This window comes from Monodelphis domestica, chromosome 6 (assembly GCF_027887165.1).
Source record: "Monodelphis domestica isolate mMonDom1 chromosome 6, mMonDom1.pri, whole genome shotgun sequence".
NCBI lineage: Eukaryota > Metazoa > Chordata > Mammalia > Didelphimorphia > Didelphidae > Monodelphis > Monodelphis domestica.
The window spans coordinates 149617543-149644148 of NC_077232.1; the positions used below are offsets into that span (position 1 = coordinate 149617543).

Genomic DNA, 26606 nt, shown 5'->3' on the forward strand with positions numbered 1-26606 from the left:
ACAATAGCAACAAACAGAAAAGCAAAGCAGTTTTAATCAAAATACATTGCTTAAGCAATCTAGCTTTTAAGAAGTAATGAATGCTCTGGTCTTTTGGAAGATGCTACTACTAACTTTAAAAAACATGGCATTATGTTCTCAAAGGAGTATACCAAATAGCCAATAAATAAAAATACAATAGAGCCAATTTTAAAAAATTCCTTTACTGATTTTTTTTATTAATTACTAAATTTTAGTTTATTAAGTACTAAATTTTACTAATAATTTTATAACAGAACAATGGAAAATATTCTCTTTATATTTATTTTTATTTTTTTTAATTTGTCTCACCATTAGAATGTAAGCTCATTGAGAGTAGGGATTATTTCATCCTTCATATTTCCATCCCTGGCACCTAAAACAAGACCTAAAATATAGTAGACATATATAAAATACTAGTTGATTGAGTTGGACTTAGAACACCTTAGATTCATAATCTACCTTTGCCATCTATGTTATTTGGGGCAAGTCTGGGACCCATTTTCTTCAACTAAAAAAATTATGGAGTTGGCCTATGTATCTTCTAAATTCTCTTCTAGAACTTATTTTGTGATATTTTGAGCTAAAAGTTAGGCAAATTGAAGTGGAGATCATCTAATTTTCTGATTTTTTTTTAGAATTATGATTTTGAAATAAAATTAGTGAAATAAGACACTCATGGTACTTAATATGTGTACATTGATTAAAAAAAAACCTTAACCTATGAAACTAATGTGCCTATTGTATAATATTCATGTATGTAACATTAGTATGAGGTTAACCAACTTTGGTGATGTTTCTTTTCGTGACTTAAAAAACAAACAAACCAACCAAAGAACTGTCCAGATTTCCTTTCCTGTTAAAAACAACTGCTCACCAAATGTGAGCAAGGATGCATAATAAACAAAGTTTTGTTTTCTGCTATTGTTCACTTTCCCTGAAAAAAAAAAGCAAAGAAAAAAACAAAAACAATGTCTTCTGTGATGGAGGAATGTACTGTTTTATGTTAGTCTCTTTCTTTCTAAATAATTTTTTTTCTTTGTTTTGGCTGTTGGATTTTGTTTCATTTACTTTTAACAAGCATGGAAGCATAACCTTGCTTAAACCTTGAGAAAGCAAGTATCATCAGTGTGGCTTTCCTGGCATTTTGAACCATTTTTGTTCTTTCACATTTGGGTCTGTGCTTTGTTGAAAATGTCTGTGCTCTAGAGCCGTGTATTTTCAAGTCTAACAAGCTGGCTGCCTGTAATCAAGACTGTTTCAACTGTTGTCATTCTGAATGTTTTTCTTTCTTTTTTTTTTATCATATTTGCCTGATTGACCTTTTTTTTTTCCCTGTCTTTCTATTGGGCTGCTCCAGGAGCCATGGCTAATCATCTTATAACCAATGCTCTGCTTCGTCCTCATGGCACTAACAATCCCTATAATACATTGCTTGGGGAACCGGCCGTCTGTAACAACCCTTCTGTGAGCATGTACAACACACAAGGTGTGCTCGAGTTTATCTTCATTTTTTGAGTGAGAGTCGCATTTGTGTGTGGCTTTTGGGGACACATTTGTTTCCTTTTTCTTTCATTCTTTTTCTCCTGTCTTTTCTTTATTTTGGAAACAGATACAAACAGATACTCTTCCCTATCACATTCATCTAGATAGATTTTTTTTTCCCATTTTCCCTAGGCTTTTCTCAGTAAATGAATGGATTCCATGTGCTAGACAAACCTCCGCTCCATCAAGATATGTTTTTCTTTGTCGTTTTGTATTGGTTTGTGGTTTGTTGTTATTCTATGTTCCTTTCTTGTCAATACTTTTTCTTTATTAAATATATAAATTTATATATTATATACATATATTCATTATGAGAAGTGGAAATTATGCTTAAGGTAAGTGAGAAAAATTGTGTGATTGATATGTTATTTTAATGAAAAAGCTAAAATTTAACGAGTTTTTTAAAGTATAAGGTAGATGTAACAGAAGAAACTGTGAGTCTGAACCAGAGTAAAAATAATTTGATGAAATAAATACAACAAATATGTAGTCAGTTCTAAGGAAAAACAGATTAGTGTGAAAGAAAGAAGTTAGGAGTCAGGATATATGTATCTGTCCTACATATGTGATAAAGATAATGAACTCAACCTCTCTGGTTCCACATTTCCCATCTATAAAACTAGAGATTTAGATTAAATTATCTGTAAATCCTTCTGAGCTTTTGGGGGGAAAAAACTGATTCATATCAAATAACAGGGTTTATACAAAGTCCAACTGATTTTCAAGTATTTATTGAATTTGTGGAGACCTCAGAAAAAATCATATGTTCAAAAGTTTAGAAATTATTGTTAGACTAGTATGATCGTATTCATTTAATAACAGTGCATGCCAAAAATGTAAAAGGTAATTTTGAATACTGAGTACAATTTAGGATTTATTAGCTGTGATAAGATTAATAGTGTTTCAATATTTCTACAGATTTTCCTCTAAGGTTTTTGTGCCCCAAATAATAATCACTGGGCATCTTTTTGTTTTGTTTGTTCTGGTTTTGCTTTTTTTTGCCCTGAGATGCACTCTGAAATAGTCAGCAGGTACAAAATGTGCAATATTTGGTGATAGTGGATGGGTGTGTGTGTGTGTGTGTGTGTGTGTGTGTGTGTGTGTGTGTGTGTGCTTGCCTGTGTATATGAGTGATTTTTTAAAAAGCCTATGAAAGTCTGTCCATGTATATATATATATACACTAACCTGAAAATGGCCTAAATTTTGGAAACCATTTATAGTTATAAAAATCATTTGGGCCAATAGCTCTGATTTGAGCTAAGGAGAATGTTTTAATTTCTGCTGAAGTGGAGAGATTTCTCTAGGCTTTCAAGTTCATTTAATTCCTGAAAACCTATGCAGAACCTTTAAACAAAAATGGACCTTGGAGAATATCCAATTAGATACCATATCTACACTCAATTCAGCGTGCTTGAAAGAAAGCCATTATTTGGATGCTAAAATAAGTTTTGGTACTCTAGCATTTGAACCAATCCTCTCCAAAGTTTTATTAGAAAATTCTAGTTTTAATGTAAAACTGGAATATTTTTTCTCTAGGAATTTCACAAAATTTGCCCCACTGCTGTAGAAATAAAGAACAAATCTACTGCATTGTCTATATAAGAGTTCTTTGAAGATTTAAAGATAGTTACAATGCCTTCCCTTAGAGTTCTTTTATCTAAGCCTAAAAATTCCCATTACCTTCAGCTATTTTTCAAATAATGTTTTTCAGACATCCTCCATCTTGACCCTCTCCCAGACATTTGTCAATTCAATTTGATACACATTTATTAAGCACTCAGGTGCACAGTGATATGCAGGTTCTGGAAGGCTTTTGTTTCTTTATTTGAAAACAGCAACCCAGTGCTTGCCCTCAGGGAACTTAAAGTCTAATGGGGCAAGTGAATGCATTTGAAAATGAGAAGTGTATTCAAGAAGATGTGATAGAAGATAACAGAATAATGACAGAGAAGAGACATGGAGTATTTGGAGAATTTTTGAAAGTGGAGCAGGGGACAACTATGAACCAAAAGATTAGAACACACTTCTTTGAGAAGGTGGCAGAAAACATTTCAACAAGTGAAAATATTAAAAGAAAATGATCTATGCTAATGCCTAGAGAATGGAAGAGAGTGAGAATGGGGGTGGGGCACTAGAGGGTGAGGAAAAATCAGGTACTGATTCTTTTTGACTATGAAATACATTATTTGAAGGAAAGTAGTAATGAGCAAGAATAAAAATGTATTATGTAGACAGATTGGAGAGGGTATGAAATTTGCCAAGAAGTGTGAATATTGTTTTCTAGGCAATAGAAACCCAGTGAAAAGTTTTGAGCAAGAAAATGAAATGCTCAGAACCATTAAGAAAATTACTTAGGAGACTATGTGAAGGATTGATTGAACAGGGAAAAAGTTTGACAAGAAACAAAACCATTTAAAGATGGCCATATGGGGCAGCTGGGTAGCTCAGTGGATTGAGAGCCAGGCCTAGAGATGGGAGGTCCTATGTTCAAACCTGGCCTCCTCAGACACTTTTCAGCTGTATGACCCTGGGCAAGTCACTTAATGCCCATTGCCTAGCCCTTACCACTCTTCTGCCTTGGAACCAATACCTAGTATTGATTCCAAGATGAAAGGTAAGGGTTTATGAATAAATAATAACAATAATAAAAATAAAGATGGTCATAATCCCGTCTTAGAAATTACACATAATTTAAGACATTGTGTAAAGCCCTTGAAAGTAACAAACTTCAGTTTTTTATTTGTATTTCTAGCACACTGTAGCACAGAGTAGGCTTTTAAATATGTGCTTTTTGATTGAATAATTAATCAAAGATAATGAGACCCTGAATTATGATAGCTGTACTGTGACTACAGAGAAAGTGATAGATCTGAAGATGTTATAGACAAAGAATTGACTTGACTTAGAAATCAGTGGATTTAGGGCCAGCTATGGCCCATAGGGTGGAGAACCAGCTTAGAAATGGGAAGATCTGTTATCAAATATGGTCTCAGACACTTCCTAGCTGTGTGACCCTGGGCAAGTCATTTAAGCCAATTCCCTAGTCCTCACCACTCTTCTGCCTTGGAACAAATACTTTGTATCCATTCTAAGTCAGAAGGTAAGGATTTTTTTTAATCACTGGATTTACATAATGATGAGACATCAAGGCAGAGATTAGGAAGAGGGAAAAGACAAAATTGATAGAAATTTTCTAGCATCCAGAACTGACAAAATAGCAATAACAAAACTACATAATTTTTCAGGAGGGTCAGTTTGTAGAGGGAAAAAATTGAGTTCAGATTGAGATGAGTTAGAAATACAGACAGAACATCTAGTAGACAGACAGATGGAAAGATTTGGTCTGTTTATATAGGTTCAGGAGTCATGTGAATAGAGAAAATAACTTGAACCATGGGAATGGATTAAACAGTGAAGGGAGAGAATGTTTAGAGAGAAAATAAAAGGGACAGAAAGAGAATCTTGGAGACAACTCATGCTAGGGAGTTTTAAGATAAACCAATGAATGAATGGTCAGAAGGTGGAAGAAAAGCCAAGAGCCAACAGTGTTATACAAGCCAAAGGAAAAGAAAATGAGAAAGTAAGAATGGTCAGCATTGTCAATGTCCCTCATATATCATCTGAACAATAAAGATTACACAGTGATTTTACACAGGGTCCCCTATTTTGCTTATTCTCCTTAGCTCAAGTTTAAGGAATTACACATTAATTATTATCATTCATGGTCTATTGACAGTTTGTTTTAGAATGAACCAAAATGAGTATTTTAGTATGCACACATATCAGTAATCAGATCTCTTACACTCAGATTTTAACATATTCAGTGTTTATAATATGTAGGTAATTGTTCCTAAGCTATAATTAATTTTGGAGTCTTTTTTTAACTACTTCAAAATTTTCTGTAATTTTAAATTTCTCATGAAAAAAATGACTTTTATAAACTCATTTCCTACTATACTCATATTTAAGAAGTTTTCTTAAAGGTAAAAGCAAATAAATTTAACCCTGTTAGATATATTGAGATTTGAGTTAACATAAAGCTTTTGTTTACTTCAAGAATCAAGTCTTAGATATTGCCTCTAATATTTTTTGTTTTGCTTTCTTAATTCAATGTTAAATATAAGGTTATTGTAAATGAATTTTAGATTTTTGCCCCAAAGTTAGCCATTTTATCTGATCTTACTGAAGATTTTAATAAATTCTTTCCAGAGATAGAAGCAGTGTACTTCAGCTGCTCTCTGTTTTAAGTTCAAACGTGTTAAGAGATTTTGATAGTCTTTAAAATGTTGACTTTCCCATTGAATAAGTGATAAATCATGGTGATTGTCATATTGCTACTAATCTTATGTTTTCAGATGAATGCACTTATATTCTAACTGAACTTTGGGGAAGAAAAAAACTGCATCTGAACAAAATTGATTCAAAACCAACTGTAGAATTTTGGAAGTGAGAGTAACAATGGAAATATTATAATTCAAACTTCTAAATTTTCAGATACAATCCAGGAAGGGTAAGTTCTACAATGTAATTAAAGGAGCTTTGAGTGACCCCCAAAATACTATAAAGCTACTATCACATTGGACTAGCCTCCAATTTTCTGAAGCTGATTTGAAGTTTGAAGTGTTAAAAAAAAATTTACCCTCCATTTTAAAATACAGTTGGTTTTGAATCAATTATGTGCAGATGCAATTATTTTTTCTTCCGGAAAGCTCAGTCCAACTTCTAAACCTTCAAGATTATCTTCTCTTTGGAGATAAGTAATAAGCAATAAAATGACTGGTATAAGTGAAGTTGAGACCTCCTAAAAGTATTGTATCATTGAGCTCAGTGTTTTGTTTTGTTTTGTTTTTTAATTACTTGAAAGACTAAATCAAGAAGGTTTAGTCTGTGATCTGAGTAAAGTTTGGGGAGGGAGATTTGGGGGGGGGGATTTTTGGTAAGAGTTTTGTTTTGTTTTAAGAAGAAAAAATAAATGTAAAAATCTGTTTAAATAAGATTGTGCCACAAACCAGAAGATAACAAGAAATCAATTGTGATAAAAGGAAATATTTATTAAATATTATATATATGTGTTTTTTATATTATACATATTCTATTAGTTGTTTTTTTTTACATTCTCTCAATTTAATCATTTCCTTTTTCTGGTAGTAGCAAAATTGATGTAAATTCTGAAAGTATTTTTTTTTCCCCTTGGAAACACATTTTGATGACCATATTTCTTTTTTTTTAGCCTCAATATTATATCTTGTCACTATTTATAAACAATAAGGAAACTTTGGGGTACGTCTAAAGAATGGAGAAAATATGACTGGAAAGAAACAAAAGATAGCATAGAGCAAGCAGTTGAAAAATGTCTGGCATATTTTCACTCTCTCTCACTGTATAAGCACAGGGTTAGAAGTGGTCCCCAAGGAAGCCAATCCACCTCCAAGGATCTGACTTTGAATTAGATTTGTGGAGACAGTGGAAACTTTATTTGAATTACTGCACTTCTTGGTTTGTGTGATAATCTTAAATTTTCTAACAAGGTTATTTTTTCATGTTAAAATGTGCAAACTGTAGGAAGGAACTTTTAAGAAGTCTTGTACTAGCATGCTGTTAAGGGGATGTCTTATTTCTTGACTAACATTATAGGATTTTTACTTCTAATAAACCATGTAACACAGACTCATGTATTTGGGGGCTGTGGAAATGATTTCTGTTGACCCTTTTTTCTGCATATCATCAATTTGCTTTTGACTCATGTTTCTTCTATTGTCGCTGTAAGCTTACTTGTTGTTTTTTCTTTCCTTTTCTTCATGCTGTCGTTTAGAGCCCTACAGAGAGACAAGTATGGGAGTAAAGCTAAACATTGCATATCAAATGTAATTTTTTTTAGTTCACTTTTATTGCATCACATATAGATGATGTAGTTATTAAAAACAGTTCATCTCACAATTTTGAAACCAAAAGAATAAACAGCTTATGAATCTATTTATCTAAATATATGTGAATATAGATTAGACGCTTTTATTGTCTGATTCCTTTATTTGTGTCACATAATCAGCATAGTTCTTGAGTTTCATATAATTGTCCGTGTGAGTTAAATTGTTTTTAAATTAAGCACTTATTTTTTTAAGTAAGTCATGAACTTTCATTATTTCAAAATGGCGCATTCCATCACAAGACCTACGTTCTGTTTCAAGTTCAGTGCACCCACTTTATTTTACTGTGGCAGTTTCCAGTCTGCAGTTCCATGCATTGACAACATAAATAACAAGCAGGGTTTCAATGCATAAGTCACCCAACCATAATCATCCAACATGCTGTCACAGTTTAGGCAACAGAAGCCACCCATCACATACAGTCCTTTAAAAGCATTTGCTTTTTGTTTCTTCTTAACATTGTGAATTGTCTACGAGGTATTTTCTAACATGAAAATAAACAGCTTCACTCTCTGTCTGTGATGCCACTGATTTTAGGCCTTTGCCATTGTTTTGAAATGTCTATTGTGAAAATTCAAAGGATTCATCAGGAATCCATGATACGACTGACATATTCAGGCCACTTTACTGTAACTGTCATCTGGACATGATAGAACACAGTCTAAGATAAGCAAGAGAACTGCATCACGGATATAGAATGAATGCTTTATTTTCACAAGGTAGCAGGGCATTAAGGAGTTTCTACAGTGATGTGACCCCTAATCAATATTTGCAGTCAAGAAAACCTCTTGTTTCTATCCCTATTAGCTAAGTGTTGTTTGTGATCATCTCTGGTAGTTGCATCTGAATTGTTTTACTAAGTAATATAAATGGAAATGTCATGTTTCTCATATAACTATTCATGGGAAGATAAAACTCATGAAGATGCATGGAGCTATATTTAGCAGCTCTCTTTATAATTAAGGAAATTCATGGAAGCTTTTTCTTCCAAAGAAATATATGCTGAGTGTCCCAAAAGTTTTAGTGAAGATTTAAAGTCAAGTAGCTTAGAATTGCACTAAGACTTTTGGGATATTCTGGGTATCTATTAATGACTACCACCAATCTACTTTTAGTTCAAAAGTTTGAGTCAGAGAGCTATATCAGGGTTTAAATTGAACTTTTTGTATTGATACTGTGCTGTTAATAATTGGGTGTCCATATTGCCTATCCCCTCTTTCTGCAGCAATGGCCCAATTACATCCAAACGGATCTGACCTCATTGATGTAGGTATTCCCTCCAATGATGCAGATCTTACCCCATCCATTTTTGCCCTTTCTATGTGACTTTTGTTCATAATCTCCAAAGGGGACCACCTGAAATGCTGGGGGTTTTCCTTGATTTCTCTTAATATTGTGAACATACCAATACCCTAAAAAATAACAGTGGATATAATACATGCTAACTATGAATGTGGTTATTACAGAAAAAGAAAATCAAATCCATATCATATTTTAGAATATTTTTAAATACCCACAAGTCAATAATCTTTTGATGTAATATCTCAAGCATCATCTTAAAATTGAAGGCAACATATAAAATAAATATTAAGAATGTATTATTGATGCTTATAAGCTGATGGATAAAAGATGTCAATCACCAGATTATAAATTTTTCCATCATAAAAGTTATTACTAAATTAATTACTGATGGAAATGGTGAGTTGCTATCTATAGTCCATTTTCAAGGTTTATTTTGTTTTTAAAATTTTACCTATTCATGTAATTATATCAACTATCCATTATAATATAATAATTAATTAATGTGTGTATATACATAGATAATGCACAACTATGTGTATGTATACATATATTGATTCATGCAAATATTTATATGCATCAAATGTCTCTGTAAATAATTTGGATTACAGTAAAACTGTAGCAAACCAATAGGTGATTTTATATGCTTCCCAAATAGACTGCTGGATACAAATGTCAGCCTCTTTCTCTGTACTGTTTTTCAGAGGGGCTTCTGAACAATGCCAGGGATACAAGTGTCATGGATACTCTACCACTGAATGGTAACCACGGCAATAGCTACAGTATTGCCAGCGGCGAGTACTTGAGCAACTGTGTGCAAATCATTGATCGAGGCTACAATCATAATGAGACAGCCCTAGAGAAAAAAATTCTGAAGGAACTCACTTCCAACTATATCCCTTCTTACCTGAACAACCATGAGCGCTCTAGTGAGCAGAACAGGAACCTGATGAACAAACTGGTGAATAACCTCGGCAGCGGGAATGAAGATGATGCCATTGTCCTCGACGATGCCACCTCCTTTAACCACGAGGAGAGTCTGGGTCTGGAACTCATTCACGAAGAGTCTGATGCCCCTTTGCTGCCTCCAAGAGTTTATTCCACAGAGAACCACCAGCCACATCTTTATACCAGAAGGCGGATTCCACAAGACAACAGTGAGAGTTTTTTCCCCTTGCTGACCAACGAGCACACAGAAGACCTCCAGTCACCCAACAGGGATTCTCTCTATACCAGTATGCCCGCACTGGCTGGTATGCCAGGCACAGAAAGCGTTACCACCAGCACCCAGACCGATCCCCCGCCAGCCAAAAGTGGTGATGCTGATGATGTTTACTACAAAAGTATGCCAAATCTAGGCTCCAGAAACCATGTCCATCAGCTGCACACTTACTACCAACTAGGGCGAGGCAGCAGTGATGGATTTATAGTTCCTCCAAATAAAGACGGGTCCTCCTCAGAGGGGAGTTCCAAAGGACCTGCTCACTTGGTCACTAGTCTATAGAAGATTAAGCAAAAATTTAAGCCAACGAAACCCCTAACACCTGGTTTACTGTTCTGAGTTAATATAAGCAGTGGTAATATTGTGTGTACTCCTAAATCTTTATGCTGTTCTAAAGGGAAAAAAAAGGACAAAAATCAAAAACAAGAAACAAAAACTTTCAGACTTTTTTTTTTACTGGAATTTTTAGGCCAGCCCAGGGGAGAATGATAACTGCTGAAATTCCCCTCTCCCCCCTCTTTTTGTCCTTCCCCCCTCAGAGACTTCATTATGTTAATGAACGGGATATGAAGAAAATGGCACTCTTTGTGGCCTTCTTGAATTAATGCTGTGTTTGTTTAAACATCTTTGATGCTCTGTTACTATTCTGATATGGACCTGATTTTAAAAAGGCCAGAACATGCATCTGAAATTAGTAACAGTGACGCATCTAGATTGGAGTGCTGCACAAACATAACAACAAAACAAAACTCTTTATTATCAATCTGTATCACCTAATGGTTTTTGGTCACTCACAACTTGATTTTACCACAGCAGACTTAGCTGTGGGATAAAACAAAATAAAATAAAATTCTAATGAAATGGAAGGGAATTCTAGAATTATATGCTAAATGCATATTTTATGTTTTGCTGTATTAACTGATGATAAAAACTAATGGCAGAAAAATTGAACAATTTCTATGTAATGTACAGATACTAGCATTGCACATATAGTCTGCTTTCCGTTCCTCCAGAACTTGCGTCCCTGTTAATGTAGTGGAAAACAAAAAACAAAAAACAAAAAAAAAGAACTCTTTCTGTTGTGCTGGTCTTGCAAGTTTGTCTACCAGTAGGAGCAAGATTTTCATTAGTTTTTTGGGGGCCATTTTTTTCTTAATATTTCACTGGGCAAAATAAATAAATAAAATAAGAACTATCACTTTATAAGGATCATTTTCTAGTAATGCAAACACAAATTATTTTTTACAAAAAAAAAATTGGATCTTCTTCCCTCATTCTGTATCTTTATTCAGTGGCTATATTGCAAACAGGACTTTTGCAGATTAGAGCAGGACAAACTTTATGTTTACAATGCACAGCTGATATAATACAAAGCCAATTGGGCAAGAAGTCCCCCACCAAGGCAGTAGGAATGGACCACGAAACTGAGAGGTATCTTTAGAAATAGTGGGGGCTTTCTGCATGTGAAAAATGATAATCCTCTAGGAGTAAGAGCACTCCTGGTTCATTTTTGGCTCCCAGATGAGGAATTTGTATTGCAGTTGGTTAAAAAAAATGACTCGCCCATATGACAAATTGAAAAATCCAATTATTTTGATGTGACAAAAAAAAAATCCTCTTTTCATTACTTTCCCAAAGGGGGAAAAAGTTATTTATTTGACAGGATTTTAAGTAATGTAGGATTTCAGGAGGTAAATTAGCAGCACAGATTATAATTTTTTTTAATTTATGATCCATTTTGTATGGTCTCAAAGTTGAATGACCTCATTACTAATATTTGTTGTAAAAGTGAAACTTGTTTGCCAACCAATAAACAACTGATTAAGATTTAGAAGATATTGTATCTATGTATGTACAATGAATCATTCATTCTCTGTTCATTTCTTTTGTCTTTTTCCCTTCTATTTTCATATATGGAACTAGTGAATTTGTTAATTCTCTAAGGCATGAGTGAACCATGCAAAAGAAAAACCTCCCTGGTTGAAATACTTAAGCACAAAAATTATACAGCTGTAGCAGATGAAGGAAACCAGAAAATGGGATGGTAATACTTGTGTAGGCTAACGCAAAGGGGACAAATTCCCTTTCTAGCAGATTATATATAGGTGTATTAAATGCCTATTAAATAAATTACATTCAATTGAAGATTTTAAAGGATAGGATTGCTTTGGTTGTATAAATTTTCTCCTTTGTAATTTCCATTATATTAGTTATAGATTAACCTGTTTATTAAAAGCTGCTAAAAATCATAGCAAAGAAAATACAGACCAGCAGCGAGCTCCTCTAAGATTATTTGTGGTTATTTTCCTTTATTATATAAGGAGGAAATTAAGAATTAAATTCTTTCCATTTAATCCTCTAGTTCTTCAACAGCCCCAGAACTTTCATCAGCAATGTGTAAACGTCAAGCCCAGGTAGTTCATGAGGGGCAGGGGCAAGATTAGGAAGAATTTCAGCATTACTCTATTGATATGTGTTATATACATAATTTTGGTAAACTTTCAAAACCTAAACCCCATTCAGCTAGAATTTCCATTTCTTAAATCAAGACAACCGAGACCATTAATTATATACCTTAGAGATTAATAAGTGATTCGCGCATCATTTAAATATAATAACAAAAGTTCTTAGTCAGCATACAAGATGACTAACATCAATTGCAAATTTCCTAATTTATATTTTAATCTTTTCAGTCATTTGGGCTGGGTATGTATAATTTCTCCAAACTGAAGAATAGAACAATAATTATGTTGTCTCAAAAAAAATATGGCAATATTAGCACCTGAGAGGTATTTAACCCATCAGGTACAAAGGATGAAATTTGACCTCAAGAGAAATGCATTTAGCAATCTTTAAGGTAACTATAGAAACCCAGACGTGGGTTGGGGTGCAGATTTTAAATCTGACACTTTGTCTGTCAATCAAGACACAGTCTATGTAGGCACAAACCACTCTAGGAGAAGCTTGTTTCATACGAATAGAGGAAAACTACCTCAATTCAGCTTGCTGATACTGCCAATTCTGGTTTTCAGATGTTGCTACCTCCACGTTATCTTTTTTTATTTTTTGGGCTTTTGTTAATTGAAATTTGAAACAGGTAGCCTGCCCCAGTTTGATATTGGCCAAGATGAAGAAAGATTATTTTGATTTTTTCCACAAGTTGAAAAACTGATGCACATCACCCAATATTGTCAGTTACTAAAAAACTTGCATCAGGAAAAACAGGCAAGATTTTTAATTCCTCTACATCTCAGTTGGGGATGTGTTTCCCGAAAGACTTTTAGCAAGATCCCAAAGACATTCATAGAAAGAAATTGTTACATAATTGTTATGCAAATATAATAAAATATTGGTAGATAAAGCAACTAATTATATCTACCTTTGAAAAGAAGACTGTGTGTATATAACAAGATGGATAGATGACTTACCTATCAAACCTTGTGACAATGATAGTTTCTGCTTCCTTAGTCTCCACTTTGATTCAATATGCATTTCCATGTCTTTCTACTGATATGAGTGCTTTCTTCGATTTCGATATTCTTGCTCCCTAGTCAAGTCAACAAGCATTAAGCATCTGCTATGTGCTAAGCATTCCAATTTTTATATCCTTTGAATATTAATATTCCCACAACATATTTTACTATACATCTCAACTGGAGAGGGAGGAATCATTTTCAATCACGAGGAAATTGACATCAAACCCAAATTAAGGTTTTTCTAATGCTATATTGATAATTAGAAGTAAAAATCATGACTATAGAATAAGCCAGTTGGGTTTTACTTTCACATTTGAATCATTTATGACATTTTGTACTTCCTGAACATGGTTTAATTTTCTCTTTCAGAGTTAGTTTCACCTCATTGGACACCAGTAGATTGAAAATGCAAATTAATCACTACATAAATGGATGGTCTCTGCAAAATATCATATTACTGAATATTGACATTTGATGAACAGGTGGTTAGAATTCTCTTGTACGTCACTCCTAGTGTGCAAAGTTAAAATTTCTAGGTAATCCAATTTATGTCCAATCCATAAAATGTGAGAACCCTTAAAGTTAATTCATAAACATCTTAATTTCCAGTAGAAACATTGAAAAAACATAGACATAAGTGCACATGTACACTATCTAAATGCGAATGCGAAAACTCCTAGAAGTAAGTGAACAGAGAGAGAGAGAGAGATGATCCAAAGAGGAAAATCAATTATAGGAGTCACAGAGTAAAAGAAATTATAGTTGGCCCAGAAATCATCACAAAGACCCACTCAAAACTTTAGTCAGTAGTTTATATTTCCATTGCGTTGCACTAAATGACCTCTCAGGTTTTCTTATTCTAGTCTGTGATCTTCATCCCATTAAAATGTACAAAGTCCATAAATATCAATGAATTGAATTGAATTTTTTTATGTTGAGGCAGTTTAATTTTTAATATTGCTCATAATAAATAGAGGGCTAGCCTTGGAGTCAGGAAGACCAAATTCTTGTCAAACCATTGATATGCTCTAACTTCATAGGCCCCAGGGAAGTCATTTAACTTCTCAATGCTCCAGGTAACACTCTCATATTATAAATTATAAAGTTTCAAATGTGTATTAATAGAAGTTGCCATACTGAAAGTTTCCTAGTATGATAAACTCAAGTCTAAAACCACTAATGCCACTACACCCACCACCACAAACACTTTATTTTGAGTATAAATTCTCAAGAATTCAAAATTTGAAATAACATGAAATAACTAAAGTTGTGGTCTTATTGCAACCTCTCTTCCTCCGAAGTTCTAAAATTCTCTCCGCACTAAATGGATAACATCATATAAATGTATATATTTCTTTAAAGTCAGTTGTTTCTTCTCTGATCATCACTAAGACTTTTTACCAAAGTCACAGATAAGAAGAAATTAGCTTATTCTGGCATTCGTTTTGACATGGCCATTTTGGGGACCAGAGCAATCCAAGGGCAGAGGAAAAGGTAAGGAAATAGACAATGTAAAAATTGGATTAATGGTCCCTAAGTAGCTAACTACCAAAAGTAGTATGGTACAATGGAAAGAGCCCTGGATTTGGAGTCTTGAGGACGTTGGTTCAAATCCCAACTATGCTATTTGTTACGTGGATGAACTTGGGCAAATAATTTCTTTGGCTCATTTCCTCATCTATCAAGTAAAGACTATTATGAGCTGTAAAACCCTTCCTCAATATAAATCTATATTTCTATAAATACCCCTAATTCATCATGATATCAATTTTCTAGCTCTTTACTAACATTGTAATGTGGGTAAAACATGTATTTTTATTTTGGGGGGCAGAATGCTACAAAGCTCTTATACATGTCAATTACATTTAGAAATCAAAACAGAAATATGCATATTTGTGAGCACTCCTCCAAATGTTAACATGAATATTCTTTTTTCTATAATGAAACAATTTGAAGAAATGTATCCTAGTAATATAAAATTTATATACTGTATAGCACATTGTATTGTTTGATTATTCAGATAAAATCAAGTTTAATAATCCAGAATTATAAATCAGTTCCTTGGAGTGGGGGTGATACTAGCACATTTTTTACAGCACTAATTATTAAGATATGCCATAGCACTATTAGCTCCTTTTCAGTACACCCTAGTTTAGATTTTCTCACTTCCAGGGATCAGATAGATATCGAAAAGGACTAAAGTCAGGAGATAATATTGCAGAATATTTGCTTTGAAGTGGCTTTATTATGCTAAAGACTGTTCTATGAAAGGTTTTCTGTTAGGTCCTCAAAATAGATCATGTCATTTGGGGGCCTTACCAGAAACACCTCCACCTCTCCTGACTAAACACATCTGTTTCATTGGAAATTGGTTTTCCTCCCTAGGTTCAAGGGAAAGAATCATTGAGATGTGCAACTTTCAGCCACACTAGCTTTTACGATGTCCTAATTTCTCATGTCTGTACAGTTTAGGGAAGAAGGGCTAGCTTCTGATATTGCAATCTTTATGACTTTGCAATAGTGAAGCATGACAAATGTTTAGGTATTAGAGAAACTTATTCATAAACTATTTTTGCATTATTTAATGAGAAAAGGAAGAACAGCACTTTTTAAAAATAGATAACAATTTTAAACAGAACTAATTAAATTCCCTGAGTTTGGGGTCTATTCTGTTGTCTGGACTTATTTTTTGGATTAGCAAACATTTTCTTTTCCTGTTGCCTCATGTCTATTATAGATTTCACAAGGTAAAGTCAAGCTTTGGTTAAGAAGATAGATGAAACAACAGCCTGGATTCATGGAAAGAAGTAAAAGAATAGCATTGCAAGTATTTCTGAGGAAATAAAATCCACTGAGATAAAGCGAATGACAGAACAATATTTTAAAAGGAGAGAAATAAGAAAAGAAAAGAAAAAGAAAATGAGGACCTAAAGTGGATTAACTGATGGAACATGATACCTAAATTAGCAAAATAATGACACCACTCAAAATGATAATTTTTTTCGATATACCAAATGGTTTATTTTAGAGTTATTATTCTTTGAGATTCACTTTTAGCATTACTAAGATTCTTCTTACCTTGAAGGTAACATTTTCCAGATATTTCATAATGTTAATGATATCTACACCTTCTCATCAAAGAGGAAACACCCAAGGAAGGCATTTGTTTACACTGCTCTAATATACACCACAATTAATAATCCTGGTATACATGTTCTTCCTTACTGCCTTTATGAAAACCATATGAAAACCAAGCAGTACAATTATCTAAAACTATTCTCCAGAACTTCTGGCCAAATTTGATGAGTTTAAAATTTTATATTATGATACACTTGAAAGAAATAGCTTGGGGAAGTTTTTCAAAGCTGAGAAAATATACAGATATTTTCATTTTGGTTTCTGAAAAATACACTTCCACTCAATATCCCAAAGAGAAATTCCTCAAACTTCTCATTAGTCCCGAAGAATAGAAGGCTATGGAATTGAAGGAAGTTGAACAGGTCCCAAGGAAAATAATGAGGAAAGAATGATCACAGTAAGTTTACACTGTGAAAAGGAGAAAATGGTGATAATGAATAAAAAAAAACAGATAATTTGGTCTTATGGTATACTTCCCCTGGAGTATAAAAAAAAGGTGGTTTTTTCCCCTATCTAAGTCTTCCCTAGAAAGTAAGCAGAAGTATGCAGCTGCCTCCAATTAGTTTTGTTTTGTTTTATTTTTTACTTCATAGATAGATATTTAACAAAATTCATGGCCATCATACATTGCCTTGTCAGTAGGGAGAGTTCTTTAGAGGTGGAGATCCAGTGATACTGAAAGAGAAACAGCAAGTCTGGGATGTGATCCTCCCCCTGAAGCCAACACTTTGGTTTTATAAAAATACCAAATTCTTTCAATTCCATGAATTTCTCATTTTTTTTCCCAAATACTTTGCTCTAAACTGGCTTTTTTTCCCAATGATAAACTGGAGAAAAAATTCTTTAAAGTATATATTTGTATTGATCCCATAAAAATGTAATGTTTTACACATGCCATTCTATTTCTGAGAGTCATAATGCCTTGAAACATAGCTGTGAGACATCCAGATGTATTCCTTTACTGAGCAAAACTGACATGCTTATAATGACCCTGAAAAAAAAACAAACAAACCATGTTTTGGATGTGAGCCACAGAAATCAAGATTCATTGAATAATCCTGTCTATTTTTCTTATATGCAACAATAGAATAAACACAGCTCTCCATGAATGTCTATTCTGCAGATAAATTGGAGATGGAGTTACCAATTGGAAAGACTTTTTCATACTGCCTTCCTGTCTGCAGAGTAAGTTAGAATGATATTCAGTAAACTTTTGAGCACATGTGCTATTTTCTTTAACACAGTTAGCTCTGGTTTTATTTTTTACTTTCAGAAAATCATCCTAGTTGAAAAAAACTTTTTTAATTAAAAATGGTATGGCCATTTCCTTTCTCTTAACAGTCATACTGTTGTATAATATTTGCCATATATAATATCCTTACCTAGGACATCTACAAAATATAAATGTTTTACAAATTGGAATCTGTTGCTTTTCCCACCCTTGTACACTTTTCATATTTTTTTTGGTTGTTCCTTAAATGCTCTGTACAATCACATGTAAAACCTCAATAAAAAAGTCAGTAAACAAAGAATACGTGATGTCACATTATTATGTGGTAACGGCAAAGCTTGGACTTTGGGAGTTTCAAATTCAGCCATAATAATTAATTCACTCCTAAAATTTAAAGCTGATCTATTCTAATTCACTTATTTCTTTATATATCACATATATTAATATGATTCTGATTCACTTATTTCCCTCTTAAATTCATTGATTTTAAAAGAAAACGGGAAAGGGGCAGATGTAGAAATGTTTCTTGATATTTTTCCCTTATTTTTAAAAATTCTACTTAGAAATAGTAGTCAATTGATACAGCTAGAATTCACTGATCTCATCAGTAAAGAGATTAAAAAGAGGTTAAATAAACTGTTTGACAATGGCTGGATTAAAAGTAGAGTGAGTCTGAGTGAACACTTAACATGTCTGTGCATTTCCAGCCTTTAGGAGAAGATTTAGTAGTGAATTTCTGGTTACAATAGTTTTCCTAGTGCTTCTTGGGATCATTAATCTTAAGCAGGAGACTTCAAAGGCTATCATCCCCAACCCTCCTTTATTTGGCCCATGAGAAAACTGAGGGTTAGGGAGATTAGATGACTGTTAGATTTGAACCAAAGTGCCCATCCTACTATACTATGCTTACAACCTCAAACAAGAAACTTGGAAAGAAAGGAAATTACTAATATAAACATTAGCTCTTAGTCACCTCCTTTTCTGTCTCTCTCCTTTCTGTCTGTCACACATATGTGAGGTTTAATGATAAATCTAGGAATCAAGGAACTTCCTCGATTTGTATGGAAGTAAGAATCTTAAATGTTATTTAAAGTGGCTGAGACTAGTCATGGACCAGGACCCAGATATATGTCTATTATTCCCTTTTCTCCCCACCCCTCCACCCCATTCTTACTTTTTAGAGTCAAAATACCAATGAGAAAGAGGGAAGGAGTTAATTCAATAGATAAAGGAATTTGCTATTCTAAGATTTATTAATGAGTTATCTTATAATTCTTTTATCTAATATGAAAAAAGGTTTCTAGGGTAGTTATAATTATTTAACCTTTATAAGAGCATCTGAAAAGGGGGAAAAAGTGCTTTTTCAGGTAAGTACTTGATCTATAAAGGACCTGAAGATTGTCCTGAATATTGCATTCTGAACCAATAGCATTGCCTAATCTTAAACTTTGCATTGAAGAAAGACAATGAAAACTAAGTAGGTCTGGGGAAACTGAAGATCCCTCAGAAAAAAAAAAAAGGATTCTTTTGAGCTCACTCTCTAAAAATGCCAGTTGTAATTGATTGTATGTTTCCTTTCAACTCTAAGCAGTTTATTACCAGTGACAGGATATTCGGAGGGTAAATTATTAATATAATAAAAACTATTTTCAACCTGGCTTTGGCTACTTACCTCTGAGGTATATTTTCCCCAAATTTAATCTCAGTTATAGTGGCAGAAAATCTAAATGTCTATCTCAAAAGGCCCCAGGATGTTAACATGATCTGAAGACCTTATGTGCCAGTTAGAATAGATGGTCTGACCTATTCTGGTCATTGTGAGTATTGAATATCTTCAAGCAAAAAATATTTTATCAAGGTGCCAGCCAAAAGAATAGAGTATTTTATAAGCTTGAATGTTCATCTGAGTTTACCTGCCTACTATAAAAATACCTCTAAAGCAGAACAGTGCTTCACTTCTACAAACCTCTAATGCTATAAGGGCAAAAAAACAAATCTTTTTTTTTTAGTTAATTTTCTTTTCTGAGTATTTTTTACTCAAATATATGAAGATGTTTTAAATATTAAATAGCTTTAATTCTTCTAGAGGCCAAAAACAGACTCAGTGCCTTTATTATATGTAAATTATGTATTATATATACATATACCCTTTATTATATAAATATTGTATTTTTTATTCAATCCACTGAAATAGCATCTTTGCCCTATAACTTTTCTCTTAACTAAGGATTTCTCAGATTTTCTTCAAGGTGTAAGTTCCTTCAGTTCACTGCAAATGATGGGGTTGCAGGGGGCAGGGTGGGATTGATCATTTTTGAGGAGAAAGTCATAGTAGAAAGCAATGACTGAGCCAAGGATTAAAACTCCAGCTTCTAACTACTCTATGTCCTTGGGCAGATAATTTAGACTTTCTGAACCTTTAGTTTCTTCATCATTCAAAAATGATGATTGGCTTTCTAAGTTCTCTTCTACTACTAAACCCCAAGACACATTGCATGTATTTCTCAACATTATCTCATTTTTAGCCTAAATACATGTAAAATAATTCAAACCACACCTTATTAATAGCTACATATAATTATTCAGAATTGACTAATGTTCTCTCCTTTCTGAATAGTAAAACTATTTATTGTACTTGGGTTAAATTCTTGAGACAATTGTCATTCATTTAGAAGTAGCACTCATTTGTTTAAAGTCTAGTTTGGGGGAGTGCCAAGTGGTTCCAGTTGTTTGAATGAAACATTTAGCTCATTCCTTTAATTTTATTCAATCCTCTTGGAAACAAAAAAAAGTGACCAGTCCTTCTTATCAATGAATCAAGTATCAATCAAGCATTTATTAAATAGCTCATATCTAGGAACTCTGTTAGCTACTGGGAGTATTGAGACAAAAATGAAGCTGCCCTCAACAGGCTTCTGTTTTATCAAGGGAACCAAGAAGTACATTATTCTCTATTTACACAAACTGAATTCAGAATGAGGGTGGAGAAAGAGAGTAATGGACTTATAGCCACCCTGATAAATTAAGGCCTTAAATAGGAAAGTGGCATTTTAGCTAAACTTTGAAAGAACAGAGAGATGCCATTTCAAGAATAGACAATATCCTATGCATGGTACTAAGGGATGAAATGTCCAGGGAAGAACCCGGAGAATGCAGTTAAAGTGGAACACAAAGTTCATGAAAGTAAATGATTTATAATAAGCCTCAAAAAGTGGGCTGGAGTCATGTAGTAATGAGCTTTCTATGTCATGCAAATAAATTTTCCATTTGATCTTACAGGAAACCACTGGAAATTACTGAGCAAGGGAGTGATGTGATCAGACCTGTACTTTAGGAATAATACTGTGACAGACTTGTATAGAACAGGTTGGTCACAGGAGAGACTTGAGTCAAGTGGACCAATTAAAAGGTTAATATAAAAGGCAGGGCAATAGGTGATCAGAACCTGAACTAGAGTCACTGTGTAAGAGAAGAAAAAGAGTTATATTAGAGAAATTGTGGGCATCTAGTTAACACACTATGCACACTGGTTGGGTATTTGGGGTAAAGGAAAGTAAGGAATTTTCAATGACTACAAGACTGCTAACCTGAATAATTAAAAAGATAGTGGTAACCTCAAGAGAAGTTGGGAAGTTAAAAAGAGAGGTTCATTTTTGATTGAAAGATTGGGAATTCTATTTAAACATGTTAAGTTTGAGATGGGTTTGGGATAACCAATTAGAAGTGTCCAAAATCAGTAGTGATATAACCCTGTAGCTAGGCAGAAAGACTAAGGATGGATATATAGAATCTATGATTCCTAAGCAAGGAGATGATAATTTGACACTGGAAATTGATGAGGCCACAAAGAGCATCTAAATATTCTTGAGAGGAAGACCAGAGGCAAAGATTTGGGGTTAACCCAAGTTTGAGTTTCATGATTTAGATGAATCCAGAAAAGATAAATTGGAGGAGAACCAACAAACAGGAAGCAAAGTTACAAATACAGAGGAAAAAAAATCAAGGAAGAGAAGTCAATAAGGATGAGGATTAACTATAGACCATCAGACTTGACAATTAAGAGATTATTGGTAACTACAGAAAGAAAAGTTTCATTTGAATGATGAGATCAAAAGGCAAATTCTAAAAAGATAAAGAAATAACAGAAAAGAAAGTAGAGGAGATGAGCATAGGCAGATTTTCTCTTGTAAGGATTATGATATAGAGTTTCTAGAGCTTGACATAAATTCCTTATGACCCTTTACACCGAATACATGGATACCTATTTATTCTCTGAGCTGACTCACTCACTCCAATGTGCTTTCTTACTGGTAAGTCTAATTTCCAGCAAAGATCAACATCACAAAATAACACTCAAATTTTCTCAATACCCTAGTTGTGACTATTAAATGAGTAGGCATAATCCTTTTGCTACCTGATCTAACTTTTGAGCCCCTACTGATGAATCTCTTTTTATACAAATCAACACATTCACAGTAATGATCCTTTGAGAATTTGAAACATAACTATTTGCTTAATAAGAAGACAAAAAATGACCCACTCATATATCAAGCAAATACATGAATAATAAAATAAATGATAATACTATATGAATGCCACATAAGTATCCCTGACTCACATTCTTCTACTAATAAAATATATTCAGTATCTGTGAGAGGAAGTGAGTATACACTTCTAGGAACTCAGTAAGGAAACATATGTGGGAGGGAAACCCGCATATTCAAAGAAACTTATTTCCACTGTAGGATATGATGGCATTGATCCTTTCCTGAATATATGCACAACAAAAAAATTATTTCCTATCTATATTGGTCCTTACCACTCTCTAGTTTAGCAAATCTTTGTCTATGCTCAAATATACTATTCACAAATTCATCTTCTAATTCTCATTCAAATGACATTTAGAAAATATTACTGCTTAATGTGAATGTTATTTTTCCTTTTTTTTTTATTAAAAAAGGCTCTATGTCCTTTAAACCATTAGGCTGTTCACCTATAATTGACGTATCATACACATTTTACCAGGTGTTTTGAGTCTTTATATTTATGTCATGGTTCATTTTCTTTCTAAACTGTTTCTTCAAACATGTATTTTAATAATTTTTATTAAAACAAATTTATTTTCTTATTCATTTATAGTATTAAATATTCATTTTATAGCAATATCTCATATCTTTTAAGAGTTTATTTAAATTTTTTTCTTTTACAAAGTTCAATTAATAAGCATTTATAAAGTGCCTGCTAAGTGCCAAGCATTGTACTAATTTTGACAGAGACAAAAGTAAGACAAAAGACAGTCTCTACCTTCAAGAAGCTTACATTCTAACAGAGGAGACAAGTTGCAAATAAAAATATACTAAGCAAACTATATGCAAGGAAAATTAGAAATAATTGAGAGAGAAGGTATTAGAGGGGTTGGCAAAGGGTTCTTGTAAAAAATGAGATTTTCTTTGAATTTTACTTTTCTCTTGGCTTCAGTATTAAATGGGTCCATTTGGAAAAGTCTTAAAAATATTATATTACATTAGATGTTTTTCTATGATAGGATAAAATAATATAGGATATCGAGAAAGACAGTGATATCAACTGAAGATTTTTAAAGGATGGGATAGTCCTGAGTATGATTATAAGAAGCAGTAAAGGAGTCAGTAAACAGAGAAATTATTTAAGATTAGATAGAGGGGATTATCATGAGTCTAATCTATAGGATAGGATCATGGATACATGTAGAGTAATAATAGCCAAAATTGTTATTGTTGTTTGTTCCTTTCAGTTGTGTTTGATTCTTCATGACCCTATTTGTGGTTTCTTGACAAAGATACAACAATGGTTTCCCTTTGCTTCTCCAGATCATTTTATAGATGAGGAAACTGAGGCAAATAGAGTTAAGTAACTCTCCTAGGCTCATATAGCTAATAAGAGTCTGAAGCCAGATTTGAACTCAGATCTTCCAAGTTCTAGTCCTTCTCCTCTTTGTACTGTATCACCTCTATGGCCACAAATTTTAGCTAGCATTTATATCATACTTTAAGGTATGCAAATCCCTTAACTATCTCATTTGAACCTCAAAATAACCCCATGAGTTAGGTGCTACTATCATATCCATTTTACAGATGAAGAAATTGAGACTGAGAGAAATTAAGTGACTTGTCCAGGGTTACATAGATAGCAAGTGTCTGAGACAGGATTTGAACTGGGTCTTCTTTATTCCAAGTCTATTATTCATCCTTCATTTCTAAGAGGACCAATGACATCAAGCAGTGATGTCTCAACTTGCACATGAATTGGATATAACTAAGATAAAATTGCACAAAGTGGTTAGCCTCACTCTCTCTTCCAGAATCATGGGAATCCAGGGGCAAAGTAAGTCAAAATGACCAGCAATGGTCCAAGATGCAATGGATGACCTTGACTTCTTTAATATCTGATCAAGTTCTGAGTGCTTTTCAGTGCCTGCTTCAGCTACCTTAATGTCCATTGTAACAAATTGCTTTCATCCATCCATTCCACTGGGCGAAGTTTTCACATGCTTGGGATATACATTCCCCTAACTTATTCTTGGATTTGAGGTTTGTGGATTACCCTCAACTGTGTCTGCTGAGAGAATTTTACAAAGGTGTAGCTGCCACACATGCTACAGTTACTTGGAGCCTCAGGAAACTGTTGAGTGAAAGGTAGATGCCAAAAGTGGATGAGCAACCTTGAAAAGGGCTCAACAACCCCTTGCACAAGAGGTGCTAATCCTCCCTAAACAGTCTAGCACTCTATCAGTTATTCCACCCAGGCCTTGGGCAGGAGAAGGGCCACATTTTCATAAATGACTATAGTAAAAAAGGTGAAAATGACAAATGATGTCAAGAGCTTTTGAGCTCTTGCTTAACAAGAAGACAAAAGTGGAAGAGAAAGACAGATCAGTGGAATAAAACAAATATACAAAAAACAACAGTAAAAGATTATAGTGACCTTGTATATGACAAAAGCATAGACCAGGTTTTTCAGACAAGAAATCACTATTTGGTAAAAAAATTGATGGGACAACTGGAAACTATTTTTGCAGAAATTAAGTATAGATCAATATCTCGCACCATTCACTAAGATAAAATCAAAATGGATACATGAACGACATAAAAGGAGAGATTATAAATAAATTAAAAGAATAGACAATATATTACATATCAGATTTATGAAGATGAAAGGAATTTATGAGTAAGCCAGAGATAAAGAGCATTGTGAAATGTGAAATGGATTGTTTTGAATACTTTAAACTAAAAAGATTTTGCACAAATGCAATGATATGTTACCAATATTAGAAAGAAAGCAAAAAAATTCTGAAAAAAATTTTATAGATAGGCTCTCAGATAACAGTCTCATATCTAAAATTTACAGAGAACTTTGTCAAATTTATAAGAATATGTGCTATACCTGAATTGATAAATGGGCAGAAGATTTGAAAAGATTATTTTTAGATAAAGAAATCAAAAGATATATATACATATATATATATATATATATATATGGAAAAAACCTCTAAATAACTATTGCTAAGAGAAATACAAACCAAAACAATGCTGAAATGTTATTTCACCCCCATCAGCTAGCTAAAATGACAAAAAAAGGCAAAATGACCATCGTTGGAGGAGATATGGGAAAATGAGGACACTAAAACACTGTTGGTGGAGCTATGAATTAATCCAACCATTTTGGAAAGCAATTTGGAATTATACCAAAAGAGTTACAAAACTGTATAGTCTTAGCTCTAGCAATACCATTGCTGGTTCTGTTTCCCAAGGACATCAGAGGAAAAGGAAAAGAACATATATGTTGCAAAATATTTATAGAAGTTTTCTTTGTGATGGCAAAGCACTGGAAATTGAGGGGATGACCATCAATTGGGGAATGGCAGAACAAATTGTATACAATTGAGATATATTACTACTGTGCCATAAGAAACAATGAGCAGGGTAATTGAAAAGAAAACTTGGAAAGAACTACACAGAATAATGAACAGTGAAATGAGTAGAACCAAGAGAATATCATACACAGCTACAGAATTAATACTCCAAAAATAAATTGTGAATGTTACCTCCAGAAAGTGAATTGAAAGGTGAAAACAGGAAAGACTTAATTTGCATGAACATATTTGTCCTCTCTATACCTTCTGTGATGTGGGGAGGGATAGGAAGATTGGAACATATGGATAAATTCTACTAATAAAATAGTTGATTAAATTAATTTTTGTAAAAAGAGATTAGGATATCCAGAAGAAAACACAAGCAGGACAGTTTTGAAAGTTTCCTGTGAAATTTTATGATGTAGTTATGAAGAAAAACAAGCTAAACATATGTGAAAATTGTGGTTTCATTTATGTAAATCTTTTTCTTTGTATATGAAGGTGCCCATTTTATTTGCTTTTGTAAAATTCAGAATTAAAAAAAAAAAAGATATATGGTAGCAAGAAAGGAACTCATGACAAATGGGCTTATCTTTTCCAGTAAAGTATAAGATAAAAAGTAGAGAGGTAGTAGATTGACAATACTGTAGAAGATTTGAAGAGAAAAGAAAATGAGGTTTGGAATAGCTAGTAGGTGAAGTGGGATTGAGACTCAATTAGGGAACAGTAAAAGGATTACCTTGGGCCAGTGAGACACAATTGAGATTCATTTCCCACTAGGCTATATTTCTCTGGAGTTTAGTATGCCTCAGGAACTTCTCCATCTTCACATCTTAAAAGTATGTTCTATTCCTAATCCT

General features: G+C 33.4%; 1 protein-coding gene across 12 annotated transcripts in view; it reads left to right on the forward strand.

Moving 5' to 3' along the window:
• Nucleotides 1-18153, forward strand: part of ADGRL3 (adhesion G protein-coupled receptor L3) — a 982472-nt gene extending 964319 nt beyond the window's left edge. For 7 of the 12 annotated variants that reach the window (XM_056802666.1, XM_056802669.1, XM_056802667.1 and 4 more), the window contains one exon: nucleotides 9493-18153. In XM_056802666.1, the coding sequence (XP_056658644.1) occupies nucleotides 9493-10292 (800 nt within the window). In that variant the 3' untranslated portion in view covers nucleotides 10293-18153. Of the gene's footprint in view, nucleotides 1-1378; nucleotides 1508-7377; nucleotides 7430-8714; nucleotides 8756-9492 lie in introns of all 12 variants that reach the window. The other 5 variants (XM_056802672.1, XM_056802671.1, XM_056802673.1 and 2 more) reach the window with 3 other exon arrangements.
• Nucleotides 18154-26606: the final 8453 nt, after the last annotated feature.